The sequence below is a fragment of the Triturus cristatus genome, chromosome 4_2, assembly GCF_964204655.1.
Source record: "Triturus cristatus chromosome 4_2, aTriCri1.1, whole genome shotgun sequence".
In the NCBI taxonomy this organism is placed as follows: domain Eukaryota; kingdom Metazoa; phylum Chordata; class Amphibia; order Caudata; family Salamandridae; genus Triturus; species Triturus cristatus.
In genome coordinates, this window is record NC_140586.1 from 715,237,358 (window position 1) to 715,254,675 (window position 17,318).

A 17,318-nucleotide genomic window follows, 5' to 3' on the forward strand; every position below is an offset into this window, starting at 1 on the left:
TAAATAAAAATGGTAATGGAAAAAACATTGGCGATAGACAACGTCTGCATAGTGCATACAGAGTGTACATTGCATGCTTTTGTAGACTTAGGATGTTTGTAAACTGCTTCCGTCTACAAACACTGCAGTTGTCTAGAAACGGATTCACTGCAGCGTAGGCAAGGAAGCTCTTGCATGCGAGGCTTCGCAAACCACCCTCTTCTAACCTGTAAACGGGGTGGGACTGGGAGGGAGGGTATAGCCCAGCGTGGAATCCCGCCCAGCGCTACGCACGGCTAGGCCAAACGGAGGGTTTTAAATCCCTCCCCAATGCTTGCTTGTTTACTTTTGTTCGTGACTAATTGCAAGATTAGAGTTACAATGGGGCCGGTAGAGCCTCTGGAATGGAAGAGAATTTAAAACCAACCAAGACCAGATAGAACGGACACACGCCTTGAACTCTCGTGCATTCCTCATCTTCGGAATTCCCTGACGCATGTTATTATTACATGCAATCTTTCCCACAGAGACACAGTAACGGATTATTACCACTAACGGTACATTGTAAAAAGAAACGTGCTTAAGAGCACAACATACAGGTGACATTTCCGCGCTACTAAAAAAAACGGAAGTCATAACTGTCTTCAAAGTATTTGTCACCATTTCTACTAACACCATTAGAGGAGGCCTGGCAAGTGTGCTGTTATCACATTAACTCCTGAGACGCTCTTCTAATTGGATTTGAAGCATATCAGTACTCGCAGCAACCAGACGAAGGGGGAGCGGACGAGCACACGACCGCCTTTCTCCGAGGCACAGCGAAAATGCCTCGGAGAAAGGGAGCCTCATTTTCGGATCTGGGGGCGTGTTTTGCTGTTGTCTCCTCCCTGAGACTTCTCGCAAAAAACACGCCCCCCGATCCGAAAAAGACGGGGCTTCAACAGAGTGACTGGACCTCTTCTCCAGTGGCTGGCCAGCATTTAAGAGGCCAGCCAATGGAGAACAGGAGCGAAGAGGGGCGGGTGCAAGCCCCTCTTCTCAATGACATTAAATCTCCGGACTTCCGGTCTGCCGACCGGATGGTCCCGAGACCTAAAAATGGGCAGACACCGAAACCGGGGGCTTTGGTTTTGAGCAATGCCGCATGTGAGTGTGCTGGTCTTTCTGGCCTCTTTGGTTTGAAGACTCGGCCACCGATGGCACTGCTGCCAGGAAGTTATGAAAACAGGGGAGCACTCCTTGTTAATCTACTGCTGCCAGGAGGCCTTTGTCACAGAAACACAGAAAGACGGACGAGGGAGTGATTGCCCTCTGCGTGAGCACACAGTCAGCGATTCATTCAGCACTTCCTGGATGCCTTATGAAGGTATCTCTGTGGGAAGGGAAATTAGTATTGTGGCCTAAAATGTGGAAAAAAAGAAATAACTGCAGGCAAAAAATTCCCAACTCAGTTTGAAATTTATGAAGTGAGCAACATCACTGCAGCAGCCTCGGTGATATGAACTTCTGTAATAGTCGGAGTGAGTCTGCCCTACATTAAATGTGGCGTAAATGCGGTTCATTCGCATCAGGTCTTCTGCACTTAAACTTATCTTGCAGCAAATGAGTTTGGCACATTTCGCGTTTGTCTCTATTATTTGGGAAATTAATAACACAACTTCTCTTACTGCTCCTACAGTCCGGCAAGTGTGTCCGCCCGAGAAGTTCAGCTGCGGGGACTCCAGCAACAAGTGCATCCCGGCGACGTGGAGGTGCGACGGCGAGAAGGACTGCGACAGCGGGACCGACGAGGCGGGGTGCGCCAAAGGTAAGTGGTACCTTCCCAGGGCGGGGAGTGTGGGCACGTGCTCTCAGCTGTGAACGTTTCTGATTGGTTAACAATGGGCTCGATACACAAAGCCACTTTCAGGCATATACTACATAAGAGGCTCCATAAAAGGATGCATAGCAGGTGTAAATGCTTTTGCTACTGGTACTAGTATCCTACAACAGCATACAAGTACGTAAACCTATCGCATAGGGTGGTGGTTATGTGAATCAATGTATGGTTTGCCTTGAGATTTTATGAACACCCCAAAAGATGCGAGTTTGTAGACATTTAGAGATGTGGTTCCACAATGGAGTAACAGTGGTTCCAAGATGGGCAGGGGAAGGGATCACCCTCAGACTTTGTTGGGAGTGTAGGGGCAGGCCTCTCCAAGGGGATTTTTTTTTCCTGTGAATTAAAATAAAAAGTAAAAAATTTACATTTTCACAGTGGGCTGCCTTTTATCAAGCTGGGCAAACACAAGAAGATTATGGACGGAGCGCTAAAGCTTTTTGTGTTTGCCTTGTTTGCCCTAAGTTGGCAGGGTATGTCCAGACGTGGGTCCCTTGCTCACTTTGCCACTGGATTCAAGATAGCCTGGCTGATGAAGGGTGTTACCCCCAAACCAGGCCCAGGATGCTTGTTTCTGGTTCAGGGAACACCTGGCTTGGCAGTTCGGGCTGGATTGTTCCCGTGAGGCACAGGGTCAAGACTGATTTGCGTATATCTGTGTCAGAACTGAGGTGGGGAAGTGAGGTAAAAAAGATGATGGATTCAACCCTGATCTGTGACTGTGGGTGAGTGTCTGAAAAGTTACAGGCCATTTCAGGAGCCTGTTTGGAAACTCGCTCAAATTTCGAAGCATTTTGGACGTGTATGTATGTGACTTCCGAAAACTCGTTAATTCTACACCTGTGCATAGAAGTACTTGCACTGGCGTGGGTGTATGGACTTTCTTTGTGAATAATTACTGATGTATTTGATAACTGCATTTGTAAGAGTTTATGTTGATAGGACATTCTTTAATAATGTCTTGAGTTCACGCATTGCCATCTTCAGTTTTGCACAGGTGTCGCTATTAGAATAATTATACATTCAATTATATTGAAATAATGTTTTGCTTTCTTGCCCTTGAGAATGAACTACATTTTGTATTCATTTCTGGTGCTGTGCAAAGGCCACCCTGTGTACAGCAGTCCTGTGGCATCTCTGTTGTAGCCAGAATATTTGTGGCAGGCTTTTGAGCGTTTTTTAACGATACTGTTTTTAACAGGCGGGAAACCAGGCAGTTTTAGTTGCAAGAACCAAACTGGTTCAACATTTTGGGCTCATGTTTTCCATACTTTCAGTTGATTATGCTTGGATTTGGGAATCGTTTTACTCTTCTTGTGAGCAGGACTAGGAATGGAAAATCATAATATATGTGATTCCTTCTGTTGATCAGTTTCTCTTCAATAGTCACTTCCTCGACTGGTATTGATCACAGATGGGTGAACTTTGCTGTCCGTGACACTGGAACTGCTGTGCATGTTTGTCCAGTCTCTCTTTGGAACTCTAGCAAATAAATGCCTTGTAAATTGTTGGGCGCAGGCTTCTTAAGAAGTAGTTTGTAATTCCACCACACAGATCTGAGAGACTACTGAAGACAGAAACACGTGGGCTAAACAGGTGCCTAAGACCCCCATTCTGAATAGGTTGGAGAAAGTGAGGTGTTTATCATATGCCATTAAATATCATGGTTACTTACTGGATGTGGTCATTGCCTCATAATCTGAGGTATCCATTTCTGAATGAGGCATGGGATTGAGAATCTGTGCATAATGCATTAAATCCTCATTCAAGCCATTTTTCCTGGGTTTCCCCCTGAGAAGCTCCGGTAGGTTTGACCTGCTGAAAAACACAAGACATGTGATAATTATCACAAACCGCGCACAAGCTCTTGTTTGCCATGGAGTGGAATTTCCCCTAAAACTCAGAATCGGGGTTTATATGTATTAAGTGGTACATACTACACCAGCATGACTGTCTCTTTTAGATTATCGCTTAACATTCTCATCCACGCTGCGCTGGTAGCCCTCCATGCTTCTCTGTGATCCACTCACCATATTGCATTTAGATGTAATAGGCAATTCCACCTCATTTGAACTAACAAAAGAAGTCCCAATAGCAAAACATTTAAACCGTATTTTCAAAATCCATACCCGTAATATTAGGTCAATTTTCTCCTATTAATATGAGCATTCAAGGTTGGCCTTTCTCTTTTAGTTTGCCAGGCTTCCCTTTAGGGTTTTCTTGATAAGTTTTATTTTCATACCTTTTTTGCTTATTGCCATCTTGCCCCATAGTAAAGTTATACACGATTCTTGCAAAATGATTTCTTGAGTAGGAAAATACATATATACTTATATTCGATTACCAACTTCAGTCAAAGGGAAATCCGGTTATAATCTAAAGCCTTACCAATAAAATCCATCACTTCTGGTGAACTAAACAATTTTAACACCACCAGGCATTACTCATGACCTCACACAAGACATTAGAAATGACTTCACTGGCGATATTCTGACTAAAGTTTTCTATTTTGGTTTGTGATTTTTGTTGTTTGATGTTTTGAATTCAATACGGGTTTGGTACTGCATCAATAGTCTGTGCCAAAGGTACCAGCGGGTTGAGCTCATGTTAATTTAGTGAATTTGGGGTTCACCCTGATGGGATAAGGCCATTATTTTTTGCAGTGGACATCCCCCTTACTCAAATAATAACACACTTCCTTACAGTCTGTCACAATAAATATGTATTTCAATCTCTCCCTTAATAGGAAACTTCTGGTCTCTATATTTTTTTAGTTTTATTCAGGAGCACATATCACTTTTGTAACCATTTTAGTGTCCCCTATACATTCACCACCCATTTTGAACACTTCTTTAAATGTTCTTTTGATCATGCACATTAATGTCTCAGTACACTGTCACAATAATATGTATTATGTAAAAGTGCGATAGTGGTATCGAAGATTCATTCTTTAGGCCTGGTGTTGAGCCTTTGCAGCATGGTGATGTTGCATGATCTGTTCTTATTGGTGTTGCTATATAAATTCTTTTGTGTCCCCATGGAGCCATTTTTCAGGTAAAATGGGGCTTTTAATGCTTTCATCCTCCCCTCTGTGACACATGCATAGCTCCACCTGTGTTCACTTTAATTGCTGTTGTTGTGCTCAAGCAGGAGCGACTAAGATAAATATCTGTGGAGTCCGAAGTAGCGGGGATACAAGGCTGTAAATGTAATGCCCCACACTAGGCAAACACCTCTTGGGCTGTAGGAGCGGGCTGCGAGTGTACACCGCGATGAGTCCCAGGACCAGAGGGGAGTAGAATGCTTGAATTAATATCAGCCACTGGTAATCTCTATGCCCTGCATTCGTTGTCCTTGTATCCCCCATGCCACTTCAGTCAGGAACCAGCCACATGCAAATCAGTCTTGCTCCTGCTCCAATAGTAACTGTCCAGCCTGAACAGCCAGGCCATGTCCCCTCTGAGCGGTAACCCTAGCGAAGCCCAGACCTGTTTAGTCTTTTTGGGCACTCGCGCTAGTTGCGTTATAATCTTGAAATTGACATTTGTGTTTTTTTAACTGTTTTTAATCTGTTGTTGGCACACTGCACTTTAGGTGATCTTTTACATAGGGCCCCTACCTCAGCTGCTTTTTGCCTCTTACTCTGTTCCACCGCGGGCTTGCCCGTTTGTTGTGGAGAGTATTGAGGACTGCCGGGCTCTCTACTTCCGGCTGCTTCTGGGGGCGGAACAAGCGTGTTAGTACACTAGCGCCCGCTTACTACTTAAACCTGGCATTTCCGTCCAGCAGCGGACGCACGCAGCTGGCGCGCCAATGGCAAGCCTGTCTGTGTCCGTCCGCGCCTGGTCCGCGGCCAGCCATGCTGCTGGTTGCCCCCCCGGTGCCTGAGTCCATTGGTCCAGGTCTCAATTGCTTGAAGTGAGAGATAGGTGTTGTGCCGCCTGTCTATTCACTTTTAAATTAGATCCCGCAGCTCCTCCCAGGCTGCATCCTACACTCCTTGGTCCCGCAAAGGAGCAAATTGGTCTTCCACCCACCATCAAAGCCTGTCTACTCAATTGTAGATCGCTACCCCGCCATTCGGATGACATTTGGCTCGCCCTTGAAACTCACACCTGGGATATAATGTTTAGAGATTCTTCTAATCCTGACCTCAATCTTGCTAATCCCCCTTGACTATCGTTTTGTGGGAATAAATAGGGCTAACAACAAGGTGGGTGGTGGGATCGCAGTGATCCTACGTTCGAGTTTGAATATCTCGTCCAGGAAAATCCCGAACCTCAGCCCCATAGAAGCTATGTATTTCAGCATCTCTGCTGCATCGAATATAGCCATGGATGGAAATCACATTTACAGACCCCCTAGCTCCCCGCCTCAACATCTTACAGATTTTCATAATATTTCTGCTGACCTGTTGCTTAAACATACACATTATATAATCCTTGGTGATTTTAACTTACATGTGAATGATACTCATTGCAATAAAGCAGGCCAGCTCCTAGAAACCCTGGAAGGCCTTAATCTAACCCAACGGGTTAGAGGCGGTACCCATCGGGCCAGCCATGTGTTAGACTTACTGTTCACTAACAACTGAATTCTGATCACAGCACCGCCCATACCTCTTACATGGTCAGACCATTTTTTAATCCTGTTTAGTTTGGCTTCCCTCTCTCAATCAACTAATTCCTCTATCGCCCGGGATCACAGTAGGAAATGGTTTAAAATCACTTGTAATACTATGGCCCCCGCCCTTTCTTGCACCCATTTGCAGTTGGGGGGGATTTGGAACTAGATGTGTCTAACTTTAATAGTTGGCTCTCCTCAGCCCTTGATACAGTTGCCCCCTTGCAACCTATTGTCTCTTCTAGACAAAAACCATCAGCCCCCTGGTTTACCCCCGCTCTGTGCGCTGAAAAAAGTCGGTGCAAGAAACTTGAACAGTATTGGAGATTATCCTATGATATGAAGGCTAAATCAATTTACAGAGCTGTGATTAAGAACTTTCACAAACTTAAGTGCTCAGTAATGAGAGAGTATTTTGTCAAGAAAGTTATCTCCGTCTGCAATTCCTCAAAAACCCTTTTTAAAATAGTGAAAGATTTTACTAAACCATCCGCTTTATCTAGCATAATTCCCCCTACTCAGGAACTCTGTAATGGACTATCGGACTTCTTTCAGGACAACATTTTAGACATCTATTCTACGTTTGGCCCGACCCTGGATAGCCTGGATAGCCCGGTCCAAAACTCTGTGATAACTAACAGTGACCCATTCACGTCCTTTCACCCGATTCCCACTGATATAGCCCTCTAAAAACTGCTCGCCTGTAAATCAGGCTCTCCAAAGGACCCCTGCCCAGCACTATTATTTAGCTCTCTAGCCCCCCTCAATATTATTTGGAACGCCTCCCTGCAAACTGGGGTTTTTCCTTCGACCTGGAAACAGGCCATGTTAATACCTATTCTAAAAAAAAAAAAAAAAAGCTGATTCTTCTGTTTTTAAAAACTACTGCCCTATTTCCCTTCTACCTAAACCAGCCAAAGTCCTGGAAAAAGTAGTTCAGGAGCAATTATCGAGCTATCTCGAGTCTTGCCATCTCTTACATGACTCACAGTCCGGGTTTAGATCCGGATATAGCACTGAGACTGCGCTGCTGGAGGTTTCTGAGACCATTCGCGAATGCGTGGACGCTGGTGAAGCAGTGATGCTGGTCCTCCTCGACCTGTCTGCGGCATTTGATACGGTCTCTAATGCTATCTTGCTTGAGAGACTTTACAGCCTCGGGATTCATGATACCCCTCTGTCCTGGATCAGATTCTTCCTAAATGGCCACACTCAACAGGTCTCTCTTCAGCATTTGTTTCAGAGGAGAAACCACTGAATTGTGGAGTCTCTCAGGGCTTCGCGCTGAGCCCGCTTTTCTTTAATGTATATCTCTCTCCTCTGGCCTCAGTGGTAGAATCTTGTGGTGTCAGGCTGATTTCCTATGCCGACGACACACAATTAGTGTTTTCATTTAAGGATCACGCCAAAGCAGGTTTCTCTAATTTCAGACTCTGTTTAATGCCATCCAGGTGGAGATGTTACACAAACACGCTTAGGCTCAACTCTGATAAAACCGAGGTGCTATTTTTTAATTTAAAAAACCCTCCTCTGCCTCGATTGTGATGGCCATCGGAGTTGAATCCCCCTCCGGAACCTGTGGACTCAGCCAGGAATCTTGGATTCCGGTTTAACAACGAGTTATCCTGTAAATCTCAAATTAACCAGGTTTCCTCAGCATGTTTCGGTAAACTGCACATGATTCGCAAAATTCTCCCTTTTCTCCCTCGGGAATCTCGCCAGACCATCGTTCATGCCCTGATCACCTCACATCTGGACTATGCAAATAGTCTGTACGCTGGGGCTCCTGCTTACCTGATCAAATGTTTGCAGGTTGTTCAGAACGCGTCGGCCAGGCTGATTTATAACATCCCATATCGCCACTCGATCTCTCCCTACCTGAAGAAGCTCCATTGGCTTCCAGTGATTAGACGCATTCAGTTTAAGTCATTGGTTTTGGCTTTTAGAGCAATGCATGGGCAGGGCGCAGCCTACCTTAGAGCTCGACCTTAGCATGCTCAGTCTAACCGCTCATTCAGTTCAAACCATCTCCGCCTCTTGGTGACTCCCCGTTTTCACCGCTCCAGAATGGGGGGCAGAGCTTTCGCAGTGTTTACAGCCAAAAACAGGAACAGCCTGCCACTATCCTTGCGGATGGCTGAATCTGAATCAATTTTTCGACGCGACTTGAAGACCTGGCTGTTTTCCAACTCTTCGACCTCTATCGATACTCGCATCTGCCGCCTACCTTAATGCCAGGACACCCCCGTTGGGGGTAGCTGTGCGTTTTATAAGTTTCAAAACTAAATAAAATAAATATGTAAAGTCAGCGTACGTCCTATGGCATAGTGAGCATGGAATCCACATCTGGCAAATCTGTCTCATTTTAGTGCTTCTCACCGATCTAAATAAAAACAGATGTGCGTGCAAATCAGTCTTGGTCCTGCTTCAACAGGGGCACTGCAGCCATACCTGTCAGGCCCCCTCTGAATGGGAACAGAAACAATCCCAGATTGGATTCTGCACTATGTAGGTCTTGTCAGTATGGTGCATCGTGAGTTCCATGGCACAGTGAGCACCGGACCTGTTCTGGGCATATCTGCTATACTTATGGCCTCACTTGAAGTAAACAGGGAGAGATGGCACAGTTAGCATAGACCTCCACATAACATGTTGAAGAAAGATGGAGGGTACAGATAGAAAATGGTGCTAACTTTCACCAAAGGAGACACATGGAGGATAATCAGAATGACAGAGAAGAGATTGAAAAGTCAGAAAAGATAAAAAAAAGATAAAGCTAGGTGCCACAAATATGAGATCTACATTAGAATGAGTGGGAGTCGCACATGATAGAGATGACAAAGAATGTCAAAAGGAAGAGAGGGCTCACAGCAGCACAGGGAAGAAACAGATACACCTGTCATAGACGTCTCAGAGTCTATAAATCCTGAGAATAGGTTTCTCCTGGTGTGTAATTGCTGGCTATAGGCACCTCCAAGTTTTCAGAGCTTCCATATAGTGAAACTGTCAACTGGTGGGTGCATATCTCTGTGCTACCTGTGTCCTTTTCTTAAATTTAATCAAACTAGTCTATGCCCCTGCAAACACCGTCTCTTCCTGGAACCAATCTAAAATAGGCATTTCTTCCATTAAAACAAGATCTAATGTTGGAAGGTGATTTGTGCCTCTTGTCATGCCATCGATCTTCAATGTGGAGGTCTATGAAAGGCCTGCACTGGATTTGACAAGGATTTCTCACTGTCCTCCTGAACAGTCCCCTAGCCCTCCCCATGCCCGGTAACTTACTCTAATGATCGTTTAAAAACGGAGCAAAAGTTATTGCCCATTATTTGATCATCCTCCTATCCCCTTTGTCAGGCTTTGTGTGAGATGTCAATCTCATCATGCTCTTCTGTGGTCTTGTTGGGCTCTTAATGTCTGTCACTTTCACCATCAGACAATTGTGTCCACGTGTATCAGAAGATAGTGATCCTGTCTGTCATCAGGATGAAAAGCATCCATCACTAATGTGTTCAAAATATAATCAAGGGGTAATGCAAGTTTATTAAACTTTGTGGGTATTGCAAGGACAGTATGCATCCTTCGGACAGTGAATAAAAGCAGAAACACAAACAGCTGTAGTGGAAAGTTATCATTAAATTGACCACATTAACACCACCTGGCCTAACTATCGAGGAAGATTAACAGGTATTTTCATAATAGACTCTTCCTTGGATAGCTACTTTTCCCTCTGTATTCCTCCCAAATGAGCAGAGTAACACATTAACGGATACTTTGCCTAACTAGGGATTCATTGTTATTATATAAAGCTGAGAGTGAACTTTTGTATTAGACCCCATGGATGTTTAACCCGTAGAAGTTTTCTTACTTTATCGAGGAAGGTATTTTGTACCCAACATCAGTGAGGTCTGTTTCCTAATAGGGGTATTTGCACTTATTGTACTTTGCCGTATTCCACCTTGGCTTATAGTAGTTTTGAATGGGGTACCTGAACACTACAGATTGTTGTATTCAACTATCGTTGGCCCCCTCTTTGTATAGCCTTTGGTGTTCAGGCAGTGTAGTGTGTAACCTGTGCCATGTTTTTAGTGTGTTACCTGAGCCATGTTTTTAGTTATTCCGCATTCATTATGATATCTGTCAGTGCGTTGTAACAGTCATCACACCAGCGTTTCAGCACGTAACACATCTTGATTAATATATGGTGTGATGGCTTTATAATTTTATACTTTGACCAATGGCTGGTTCAATAAACAATTGTGATTTGTAATACTTGCCACCTTGGGCAGGACTGCGCCAGATGTAAATGATTAGTGGAAAATATAAAGGAACCACAGGTGCACTGGTCATGTGGGAGAACCATTGAACATGTCTGTTGTGTGCCTTTGTCTGAATTGCGGTACACTGGATAGCTAGAGAAATAAATATGGCTTTGTTAGACCTGGCTTTTCCAGCGGGTTTATCCCCAAACTTTTTGCTTTTTGGTCTCCTGTTGTTGACCCTGTTTTTGTTTGTTTTAGGGCTCTGAGCAGTTTACCACTGCTAATCAGTGCTAAAGTATATATGTTCTCTGTATAAATTGCTACTATGGATTGGTGTTTCCATGATTGGCTTGTTTGACTTACTGCTAAGTCCCTAGTACTGTGTGTGCCCATGGCCTGGTAAGTCAAATGCTGTTAGTGGGCCGACAGCACTGATTGTGCCACCCACACCAGCCTTTCGAATGGTTCTCAGACCTGCCACCGCAGTGTCTGCGTGCAGTTTTTACTGCCTTGTCGACCTGGCACCCACTTTTTTGGCCCTAACCTCTTATTACATGAGTCACCCCTAAGGTAGGCCCAAGGTACCCCTGTGGGCAGAGTGCAGTGTATGTGAAAGGTAGGACTTGCACTGATGTGTGTTACATGTCCTGATAGTGAAATACTGTGTATTTCGTTTTTCACTATTGAAAGGCTATCTATCCCTTAGGATAGAACGGGAGTTGATTTATAACATCTTTTAAATATAACTTCCCATTAGGACATGATAGAAAGATGGAGTTTAGTATGCCTGAACTCAGGATATAAAAATACATGTTTTAGTAAAGATGATTTTTATATTGTGTGTTTGGAAATACCACTTTTACAAAGTGGATATTTTCTAGCTTAGCCGTGTGCCTCTGTTGGTTTGTGGATTGTCGGTCTGGCTTTGGAGTGACAGGGGCTGGGGATGTACCTTCACTATAGACTGCCACTGGGGGAGGTTGAGGTGTGTCCAGCCCTTCCTGGATGAGTCTGGGCTGGGCTAAATAGACCTGAGATGCATTTCGAGTAGTGGTAGGAGATTTCCTTGCACCTAAATGGGCCTGGTCTGCCTTACAAAATGCTGTCTCCACCTCCTGCCGGGAAGCTGGACCAGGGAGGACAGAACTGGTTTTGAGTGAGCACAGAACCTCTCTGCCTCAAGAGAACAAAGAGAAATTGAGTAAACATATTGGGGCCCTGACCCCAGAACTTTAGAATACTTCTGGACTCAAGAGGAGCCTCTGCCAAGGAGTAGAACTGGGAAAGCTGAAAGAGAAGATCTGACCCTTTGTTGTGTGCTGCCTGGGATTAAAATCAAAAACACACAAGGGGGGCCTGAGGATATTTAATGGACCAGCGATGGAAAACTCCCCAATCATAGGCTATGTAACACACAAAGAGCCCTCGGGTCCGGGGTCGCGCAGGGCGAGTGAAAGGGTGTGAACAACTATGCTGAAGAGGGGGGATTCACTTTTAAGGACGGTTTCCCTCACACACCAGAGGTGTCATACTTCATCATCGCATCACGAACCTGGTTGTGATGCGGGCTACAAACCCTCTCGCTGCGAGGGAGGAGCTTTGGGATGTTTTCAGGAATGAGGGGTATTCATAAAACCCAATGTGAGCGAAGCGTGTGGTCGGAGAGGTGCAGTGGGAAACAGGGTGACCTCATTGATCTTAATGAACTTCAGTCCGTCTGCATCAATAGCAGACACCCTGTGCTCCTTGCCTGCAGATGAACATATGCTCTTCTGAGACCCAACACCCAGTGCTCATCCTACATGCTTTACCCAGGGCACCTCTGACACGTTTGACAGATTGCTTTACTAGCATGATTCTCTTGACCTGTATGCCACAGTCTTCCCCTGAGGTTCATGGCCTAGAGCTCCCCTTTTGTGAATGAACACGTGTTGTGCCTAATCTTGATGCGCATCACCTTGGACCGTACTCCCCTGATGCACGAGTGCCATGATGCTGCATTTTACCATGTGCCTCCCTGTGGCACATCACCTTGGATCGTCTGTTGCACATCATTCCATCCCACCTGGAGGCCATCACCCTGCGCCCCAGTGCCAGGCTGTTATATTTCACTATGTGTCTCTCTGTTGCACATCAACTTAGATTCCCTGCTGTACATCGATCCAGTCTACCCTGGCGTGCATCTTACTGTGCCCAAGCGCCAGGGGGCTGTATTTCACCATGTGCCTTCCTGTTGCTCATCACCATGGATAGTTTGTTGCACATAATTCTCTACCCCTGCGAGCCCATCACCCTGCGCCCCAGTGCCAAGCTGCTACATCTCACTATGTGCCTCCCTGTTGCATATCACCTTGGATCGCCTGTTGCACATCATTCCCTACACCCTGGAGGCCATCACCCTGCGCCCCAGTGCCAGCCTGCTACATTCCACTATGTGCCTCCCTGTTGCACATCTCCTTGGATCGCCTGTTGCACATCATTCCCTACACCCTGGAGGCCATCACCCAGCGCCCCAGTGCCAGCCTGCTACATTCCACTATGTGTCTCCCTGTTGCACATCATCTTGGACTACCCGCTGCACATCATTCCATGTTCCTCTGGTGTGCGTTCCCCTGTGCCCCAATGCTGTATCATGTTATGTATTAGGACTGGGCTGTATGTATGAATGCCTGTTTCTTGTTGGTCTGTCTGGGAGTGATTCTGTAGGCAGTGCTTCAAGTGGGGTTAAAGTGTGAGGCCAACAAACAAGGCCTGGCCTGTGAATAGTAACTGCTAATGCTTTATAAGAAGCAGGGCATTGGTAATAAGGGCATGATCTAATATGTATGAACTAGAATCCTATATATGACAAATTCATCAATAGACCCTTCTTTTAACCAACAATAACTGAAATCAACATGTGAGTAATTGTTTAACTGTTTATACAGCGCCCTTTACCTGAGCAATAACAAACCTGACAAGGTATTGTTTGGGAAATGTTGACATTTCTAAACATTTCCAAGCAAATAGAGCAGCCTCAAAAGAGTGTTGCCTTTTGGCGTGTTTCTGTTCTATTTACACCAGGCCATCTGTTATTCAATGTATACGAGAAGGGGAAATGGAGCTTTTGGCACACTTTCGTTTATCTTTGAATGAAGCACTGGGTAGGTATTAACATTTGAAAAGATTATGGAAAGAAGAAGCAGCTAGCAGATGTCTAGTTCTTGCTACTGCTCTGGTTGTAATATGTTTCGGTTTATTCCAAAAGTCTTTAATGTTGTTGCCATGTTAAGAGTAAAACACTAGGTATTTTTGTTAAGTGGCCATAATGTGAAGGAGAAAAGACCACCCCTTGTGTGGCATACATCAACTAGAGTGTGAGATAGACGGAGAGAGAGAGAGAGGCCAGCAGCAGTCATAGGGAGAGAGGCCAGGGACATGCAGTGATGACCAATAGCTCAAGGGGTCAGGCGCATCTTGAGGGGGAGAACTTCTGCACCATCCTTGGAGGGCATCAAATATGTAACCTCACAGGAGAAAGCGACACCTTCTTTCTAGCTGGGGCCAGCAGCAGGTGAATGGCAGTAAAAGTGCCACACCTGCTGGAACATGCATCCCCACAGATGCTCATGCTACAGCTAGATTATGCATTAGCTAGCTTAGACAGAGGGGCTAGCTTCAGAGAGCCCACTGTCCCTACCTTGATCCAGACATGGGGTCTGCTCTGGCAGCAGAAAAGCAAATCCCACTACATCCCCACTTCAACCTGCAAATGTTTTCTGCCACCTGAACATGTGAAAAGCCATTTTCACCCTAAACTCCCTTTTGAAGAAAAACTCCCACCTAAACCCCATAGCATAATCAAGTTGTTCTATGACAGTCATTGTAGTAAATTCACCTTTTATGCATGGCCATTTAAGAATATTTCCCCCTTTTATGGACCTTTTTTTGGCAGTGCCCAGAGACTGAAAGTAAGCTTTAGATCTCCATTGTTGATATGGGCATTTTTACTTAAACATCTATATTTCCAGTTCCTCTGCGAGGGAGAGCTCAAAATGCCACCTTTCAGTAGAATGGAGTGAGCAAACCAGACCGCTAACAACAAAATCTGCAAACTCTTGGTGCTACATTAGAGGACACTCTCCTGCCTTCTCCCCGCTGCCTGGTGAGAACTGGCCTCTGGGATAGGAAAAGTCTAGCCTGGAACAAAAAGTCGCTTCTATACCTTGAAGCATTGGCAGATGTTTTCTGCTGCATCAACCAAAATCTCTAAGCGCCTATGTTATGTTAAATTCGCTTATAAAAAGCATTCGTTCATATTATGTTTCTCTGAGACTGAGAGGCAGTTTTTGAGGAAGACAATGAGACAAAAGTATGGGGATGTTCATTTTTATGGAAATCCCTGTTTAAAAAGCCATATCATGAGATCTCTTCGAAAGGTGTCAACCCTAGAAATTGGCTGAAAAAACAAAGAAACTCCCCATTCAATAGGAAGAATAGAACTGGACCTCATGTCAGTATTGTTCAGAAAAAAAAAACTTTCTTTTACATATGCTATATTCATGCCAATATTTTGAAACCGAAAAGTGGGAGATTTTGAAATAAATAAGGGGAATGTATTCTCTGATGCAGGAGCAATTTTATGCGATTGACCGCTGAAATAAAGCACATTTTTTGGCTTCAGAAATCGGAGTCTTTAGACTGAATCAGATCTGTTGGATTAATGTTGCAATTATGCTGATTATAAATATGTTTACTTTGATTACATTGGTTAATGCGGCCATATAAATCTGCCACTTCAAAGGTTTCACTCTTTGCAAGCGACTACCACAGGCCACGTGCAGACCGGCCACACTAGGGACCCGGATGTACGCCACGTGAAACCACGCGGCCGGAACACTTCCTGACAAGAGGACATGGCTGCGCGCTGCCGGGGAGTTGTTTACAACGCAACACTTCACTGGACGTCGTTGACGGATGCGCATGGTTACATCTGTTTAGGCGGTTGCTCAATTTGTCTCCCTTAATTGAATTCTTGTTTGTGCTAGCTGCAGGAAGTTAAATTATGCCGTGTTTTTTAATCTCCAGCGCACGTTAAATTGAGATGGAAATGGTTCAAATTGGTCATAGAGCGACATAGCAGAAAACCCTTAACCAACAACGTAAAAAATATCTTATGTGCAAAAGACAACAAGCGGAAGAAATGCAAACGGTGTATTAACGCGCCTCTCTACTTTCTACAGCTGGCATCTTTATCGCCTCACATTAATGGAAGCAAACATCGTTTATTCCGAAATAAAAAATGTAATACGCTATTTTGAGTCGTGTTACCAGGCGCAGTTTGTGATCTACAATTGCCTGAGTGGAATGACAGCAAATCACCAGCAGGAAATTAAGGAAATCACACCATATTTAGCAGATGAAAATCCCCCTCAGTAAAGCGGGCCACTGGGCTGAGCAGAGTCGAGAGACACGGTGCTTAATTGTAGGACAGCTGGGGGATTAATGCTGTGCATCGAGCTTGTCTATGCAGAAATGAACCGGAGTGTGCAGCTGTAGTGTCGTCCTGCTTAAAGAATTAAAGCTCCTTGTGTAGCCGTTGGAATTACAGGAAAATCCCTATTGTATTCAAAAAAATTATTCTGGGCTATGTGCCGACTAATGGCTGGCCATGACCTGCATGATAACCCTACTACAGGGTAATTACAACTTTTTATTGCATAAATTTGCACATTTGTAAAGCGAAAATTACACTTGTAATGAGAGAATTACACTCAGTTTGTCATACGGTAAGAGGCTAGTGGTCCTGAAAGGGGCGCACAGTTGCCATAATGTAAATTATTTCAGAGAAATGTATTGAAATGTGGTCCAGGAGTGTGCCTTGTATTGTGTTTAATTCACAATTGCGGCCTCCCATTTGTCATGCGTGTTGTGCAAATATACTATCTTCAGAGATGTTATGTAAACCATGCTTATGATATTTCCTTTGTTTGCAAGTTTGTCTGTTATTGTCCGATACCACCGTGGAGGCCCATTGTGACTATATTTAGGGGTCATTTAGAGACTGGCAGATGCCCTGTCCACCAAACCCCCGCTTCGCCTGCCCCATTTAGAGGTGGGCGTCAAGGGAGGTTCCATCGTCGGAGCGGCGACTGATCCTGCTATTGGAAGCATTTGAGGGATGGTTCACCACCACTGGTGTCAGTCAATGTATATCAGAAAGATTGCTCTATATAGGGTATTTCCTCGGATGCACATATTTCCTGTTGGGGACCTCTAGGTAAATCCTGGCCTTCTTGAAGAGTAAACTCTGCTTTGGTAGTTTATAATCGAAAAGCAAAACATTTATGCAGAGTGGGTGCATCAAACATGGCTTCCACGCGGCCACGGATGAGTGTCTTTAACAGAGCTGCCACAGCCACTCGGGCTTGAATCACTAAATCTGGATAGTATTGCTCCACCAGCGGATCCAAGGCCATGGCCATGACCTGGTGGCGTGGTGGACCATATGCCAGAGTCTAAAAGACCCTCATACATAGTGTCAGTGATTTGTGGTTGTATAGTAAAATGGGCATCCGTAACACGACTGGCATTGC

The 17,318-nt window shown here is 44.8% G+C and overlaps 1 protein-coding gene across 3 annotated transcripts in view; it reads left to right on the top strand.

Moving 5' to 3' along the window:
* LRP8 (LDL receptor related protein 8) overlaps window positions 1–17,318 on the top strand; it is a 1,041,819-nt gene that overhangs the window by 608,216 nt on the left and 416,285 nt on the right. For all 3 annotated transcript variants that reach the window (XM_085602589.1, XM_085602587.1, XM_085602588.1), the window contains one exon: window positions 1,658–1,786. In XM_085602589.1, the coding sequence (XP_085458715.1) occupies window positions 1,658–1,786 (129 nt within the window). The remainder of the gene's footprint in view (window positions 1–1,657; window positions 1,787–17,318) is intronic.